This window comes from Cebus imitator, unplaced genomic scaffold (assembly GCF_001604975.1).
Source record: "Cebus imitator isolate Cc_AM_T3 unplaced genomic scaffold, Cebus_imitator-1.0 Scaffold24, whole genome shotgun sequence".
Lineage (NCBI taxonomy): Eukaryota > Metazoa > Chordata > Mammalia > Primates > Cebidae > Cebus > Cebus imitator.
Genome location: NW_016107339.1, coordinates 10108052 through 10113684, shown reverse-complemented (window position 1 = coordinate 10113684; position 5633 = coordinate 10108052). Strand labels below are relative to the sequence as shown.

The window sequence follows — 5633 nt, the reverse complement described above, 5'->3', positions numbered from 1 at the left end:
CTGCACCCCACCCTCACCCCCGAATGGTCTTCCAGGCTGTGTCCGATGCTGCAGGACTGCCTGAGAGGGTTTGGGGCACAGAGTTTGGGGGCTGCCGACTCCCTAGTGTGGACCCCCAGCTTGCTGTAAGCCCCTAGCTAGTTTCTTTCCTTGTATTGTAAGCCCCTAGCAACTTTCTATCCCTTTGACTAAGTGAAGCAAGTAGTCCTGCCCCTTCTACAGCCCATGCCTGGGCCAGAGAGGGGTTGGACAAGTCAGGCTGGGCATCCAGACCCCTTGCACCCTTTCCTCCCCCCACATCCCCACCTTGTTCCTCAGAGGCCTCCGTGACTTGAGCATAGAATCTCCCTTAGGCTGCACAGGCCACCAGACAGGTGGCAAGGGCCCCAATTTGACATTGTCCTCAAAGGGCCTTAGGAAGCCCACAGAAACTGTGTTCAAAACTTCCCATTTGGGCCGGGCGCGGTGGCTCACGCCTAAAATCCAAACACTTTAGGGGGCTGAGGTGAACAGATCACCTGAGGTCGGGAGTTGGAGACCACCATCCTGGGCAACATGGTGAAACTCTGTCTCTACTAAAAATACAAAAATTAGCCAGGCGTGGTGGCATGGCCTGTTAGCCTCAGCTGCTTGGGAGGCTGAGGCAGGAGAATTGCTTGAACCCAGGAGGCAGAGGTTACAGTGAGCTGAGATGGCGCCACTGCACTCCAGTCTGGGTGATAGAGTGAAATTCCATCTCAAAAAACAAACAACAACAACAAAAAAACCCTGCACATTTGAACCTGCATGATTATTTGCCATTATAGAATTAGTGCTATTAATTTTAGGCTTAAGAATGTATTGTGGATATATTTTTTAATCCTTAACTTTTAGAGATACAAAAATATTTATGAACAAAATGATATGACGTCTGGATTTTGCTTCAAAACGATGGTGGGAGAGGAATGTAGATGAAATAAAACTGATTATGAGTTGAGGTTGCTGAGGAAGTGGGGTCACGGGGGTTCACGAGAACCTCTTATCAGTTGTGGTCCAGAAGCCTCTGATCTGGGAGCTGGCTAGAAAATGCCGAATTTCGGCTCCACCCCAGACCTACCGAGTCAGGACCTGCATTTTAATTGAATAAAATGCCCGGGAGCTTCCTGCGCACACTCAAGTGTGAGAAGCGCTGGCTTACTCTGTTCGCCTCTTTCCCGCATGTTTGACATGTTCCCTAAGGAAGAGGTGGTGGGGTTTTGTTTTGCTTTCCTGTGTCTTCACAGTCCCGGGGAGCTCTTCCTACGGAGACCGGGGCTGCAGGGAGCTGGGAAGCGCTGCCTCCCGGCTCCTGTTGGGACCCCCCAGCCCCGCTGCTGGCCCGCGCTCGGCCGGGAGGCACCAGGGTCCCGCAGGGCAGCCCCGACCCGTGCCTGGGCGACCTGCCGCGGTGGCTCCGTCGGGCCGGGCGGAAGCGCGGGAGCGCAGGGTTGGGCAGGCCCAGGCGTGGCGGCCCCGGCGCACCTGGACGAGCCGGCAGGTGGGAGCGTCGCAGCCCCGGGGCCCCCGCCCTCGCGCGGGGGAGGAGCGGGCGGCGCGGGGCGGGCGCGGCGGGGACCGGGGCGCTGGGAGCCCGTTGGGCCGCGAACGCAGCCGCCACGCCGGGGCCTCCGAGATCGGGTGCCCGGGATGAGCCTCATCCGGAAAAAGGGCTTCTACAAGCAGGACGTCAACAAGACGGTCTGGGAGCTGCCCAAGACCTACGTGTCCCCGACGCACGTCGGCAGCGGGGCCTATGGCGCCGTGTGGTGAGACCCCCGGGCCACTGAGGCGCGAGGCGCGCGGGGGGCGCGGGGGACGCTGGGGGAGGCGGGGCGGGCGCCCTGCGCTCCACTTTCCGTCCTGGCCGCCCTGGGCGGGCCCGTCGCCAGCGCCACCTGTACCGAGAACCTCAAGGTCCAGCGCCCTCCCCGGGGCCACCCAGCCGCCATCTCCCTTTTCTCACCGGGCGGCTGTGTGAGGTCTCTGTGGGTTGAGTTGGGAATTGGGCCTGGCTTTCCAGGACTGTACCCCTGCAAGGCCCCAGAGTACATCGGGCAGATTGTCCCTGTTGCTGACGACTACACTGAGGCCCCAAGACGGGGAAGTGGCTCGCCAAGTGGCAGGGAGACTGAGCCTCCCACCCGTCCGGGGAGATCCTGTCGCGAGGAGACGTTGCTGCCCCCGGCATTGTGCCCCTCTCTGGGCTCCTGCCTGGCTTCCCACCCCCTGCCCTGCGCCCCGCGGCTCCCCCATATTCTAGGTGGTGGGCGTCCCCCCCCCAGCCCAGCTGCCCAGCGGAAGGGGTGAGGGAGGCCTGGGAGATACCGCCCAGGAGGAGAGCCTCTCATGCTGACCTGCCTGTGCGCGACAGCTCGGCCATCGACAAGCGGTCAGGGGAGAAGGTGGCCATCAAGAAGCTGAGCCGGCCCTTCCAGTCCGAGATCTTCGCCAAGCGCGCCTACCGGGAGCTGCAGCTGCTGAAGCACATGCAGCATGAGAACGTAGGCAGCGGCGGCGGCGCTGGGGAGGGGGGCGGGGGCTGCCCTGGGGAGTCAGGGGCGGCGCAGGCGGGGCCTCCCGGTACAGAGAGCGGAGAGCTCAGAGAGCTCGGGACAGTCTCCTCCCTGCTCCCCTGATGGTGCCTCTCGCCTCAGTATTGAAAGGAGGGGGTGCCGGGACCTGCCCTGCCCACTTTCCAGGAAGGGGTCAAAGGGTATTTTTGGCAGAATGCACTTTGTGAGGTACAGACTGTCTCATCCTCCCGAGGAAATGGGCCCAGGGGAACTTTGTCATTGGTTCCCTGTCTGAGAGCTTGTGACCAGCTGGGACTAGAATCCTGGTTAGTGTCCTGTCCACCTGACCCTGATAACAGCAACAGCAAAGGACACATAGTGAGCGCTTCCTATGTTCTAAGAGCTCTGCAAACACGAACTTGTCTAGTCCTGGTGATATAGGAATACTATTGCTTCCGTGTCACAGATGAGGAAACTAAAGCACAGCAAGGCTCACAGGTTAGGTGGTTAGTGAGTACACGAGCTGGGGTTTCAATATAGGCAGCATGGCTCCGGCCCTGAGCACATGACCGTCATGTCTGACAGAAGCAGCTGGGAAAACCAGGGACCCAGCTCGGGGCCTGGCAGCCAGGCTTTGCTCCAGGATACCTAGATTGGAGGGCAGACATTACAAAGACTGATTTCAAAATGTTATGTACATTTTAAGCCCATCCCTTTCCAGCAAACCCTTTCCTTCTGACCTCCAGCCAGGGTGATCTTGCCCTTGGCTCCCAACGAGCCCTGTGGCCGGCAAGGATGGATGTGGCTGTAGACCCAAGGTCAGGGGCAGGGAGTTTGCTGGCTGGAAATCCTCTTCCCTGTTCCCTCCTTTTTCCCTTCCACCCTCCCTTCGTGCTTTCCTGCTGCCTATGTGAGTTGAGAGTGGGTCTCATTGCTTGCCCTGAATACCAGACTTGAGAGCTATGAGCACACCTCATTCTTCTCCCCACCTTCCCTTCTCCCCAGCCCGACTCTCTGTCACCATTTATTGCAAACTCCTTCCAAATCCAGGGGATTCCTCTAGCCTCTGCCCTTTTTACTGCTTCCAAGAAGGTTGGAGACCTGCCTCCTGCTGGAGGTGGTGCATTAGGAAAGGGGGAATGGCCCTGTGCATGGCCTGGGCCCAGGAGGAGGTGGGAGGAGAAGGCAGCATCTCTCTAGCCCTCATAGGTGACTTCTTCCCCAGGTCATTGGGCTCCTGGATGTCTTCACCCCAGCGTCCTCCCTGCGCAACTTCCATGACTTGTGAGTTGAGCTGCACTGGGTTTGGGGGCATTAGCAGGCTGGGGAGCAAGGTGGGGGAAGGTCCAGGGTCTCTATTTCGGGTGTGGTAGGGAGAGCCTCCTTCCCTGCCAGTCCTGTGCCTTTGCCTGTCAAGTGTGATTCTCTCTGGAAAGATGCTTTTAGCCAAAGGCAGACAGGAAAAGGCAGGAAGGACTTTGTGGGGTGCTTGACTGGCAGGGAGCAGTCCACACAGCTACTTTGCTTTTTACCCAGCTTTAACACCATGAAGACACATCTGCCAGTCCTCACAGGGTTAGCGCCAACTTGCCTTTCCTGGGGACACAGATGCAAGTCTGGACCTTGGAGCTCTTTCTAACATGAAGCAAGGATTAAGAAGCCTTGGCTGCCTCTGGCTGATGGGTGTGTTTGAGAGCATGGCACAGAACCAGAACATTCAGTTGCAAAACGTATAGCTTTGCCTGTGCAGTGTCTGAATGAGACTGGACTATTTGGACAAGATGGAGAAGTCAGTGTGGCGAGTGGAGGCCAGCAGCTGGCTTGGCCAAGCTGAGTCTGGATTGATCCTACAGGCAGCCTCAAGACCTGGGGATTTTGAGCAGGAAGGTGATGTGTTCAGATGGGATTTGGGGGATGTACTTGCATAGCAGCAAGAAAGGAGTAGGAAGCAGCTCTGGGGCAGAGGGAGAGCCTGGAGGTCAGTGTCAGTGACCCAGACCAGGACCTAAAGCAGAGGTGACGGGACACCGAGAGCAGACATGAGGCCCCATTTGGGAAGCAGGGCCGACACAATGTTCCGTCTGTTGGGGTGCAGTGGCTGACGGGGGTGGCAGAGGTGGGGGGATGTGCAGGTTCCTGCTTGGAATACAAGGTGGGGGAAGAACAAGTCTTGGGGGAAAGATAATGAGCTCCGTTTAGACACTTTACTTTTAAAGAGCCTGTGAACATTCATTCTGGTGTTTAATCACAGTTGCAAATAAACATGAACCTCAGGAAAAGAAGGCCTGGGCTAGGGATGTGGATTTGCGCTGGAATAATCACCTATGGGTGATAGCTGATGCCCGGGGACGGGTAACTGTAGAACGTGGTAAGGTAGTGTTGATTCAGATATCAACATGAAAGAGAAGATCCAAGAGGATCAGCAGGTGGAAGAAGCTGAGAGGGCCGGATCGGAGGCAGAGGAGAGTCAGCAGAGAATTGAGAGGGAGGTTCCGGCTTGACCAAAGGTCAGATAAGAAGAAAAGAGAGTCGTGGTTTGTTTGTTGGATATTCACTGGTGACCTTGAGCTGCGTGGTCTGGCAGTGGGAGGGAAGCAGAAACCGGGTTAACTCAGGACAGGGAGGTAAGGCAGTGAGTCCAGGAGTGTGAACCACCCTTTCTAGAAGTTTGGTGGTGAGAGAGGGAGAAGGGGTGGTCAGCTGAAGAAGCAAAGTAAAGAGAATGTGGTTGTAGCACAGAGAGGCTTCAGGAAGTTTGTCGCCAAGATGGAAGAACCAGTGTTTGAGTGGAGGTGAAAGACACGGCAGGGGTCCAGGCATGGTGAGGGCCCCGACGGAGGTGTGTGGTCAGGCAGGAGAGGGCTGCCAACATCCAAAGTCTCCTGGAGATGCCTCTAGCATGTCCTTTCCAAAAAAATAAATCTATTTTATAACTTTTTAAGGTAACTTTTTTTTTTTTTTAAATTTATGATATTCTAGAGATAGGGCTGTGTCCCCCAGACTGGAGTGCAGTGGCACAAACACTGCAGCCTCCAACTCCTAGGCTGAAGCCATCCTCCTGCCTCAGCCCCCTGAGTAGGTGAACCTACAGGTGTATGCCAC

At 56.7% G+C, this 5633-nt stretch overlaps 1 protein-coding gene across 2 annotated transcripts in view; it reads left to right on the top strand.

The window, feature by feature from the left end:
* The first annotated feature begins 1559 nt into the window (after positions 1-1559).
* Positions 1560-5633, top strand: part of MAPK13 (mitogen-activated protein kinase 13) — a 9724-nt gene continuing 5650 nt past the window's right edge. For both annotated transcript variants that reach the window (XR_001823205.2, XM_017522614.2), the window contains exons 1-3: positions 1560-1784; positions 2390-2519; positions 3757-3815. Coding sequence is in view for 1 of the 2 variants with exons in the window: in XM_017522614.2 (XP_017378103.1) it covers positions 1666-1784; positions 2390-2519; positions 3757-3815 (308 nt within the window). In the remaining variant the exon portion in view is untranslated. The remainder of the gene's footprint in view (positions 1785-2389; positions 2520-3756; positions 3816-5633) is intronic.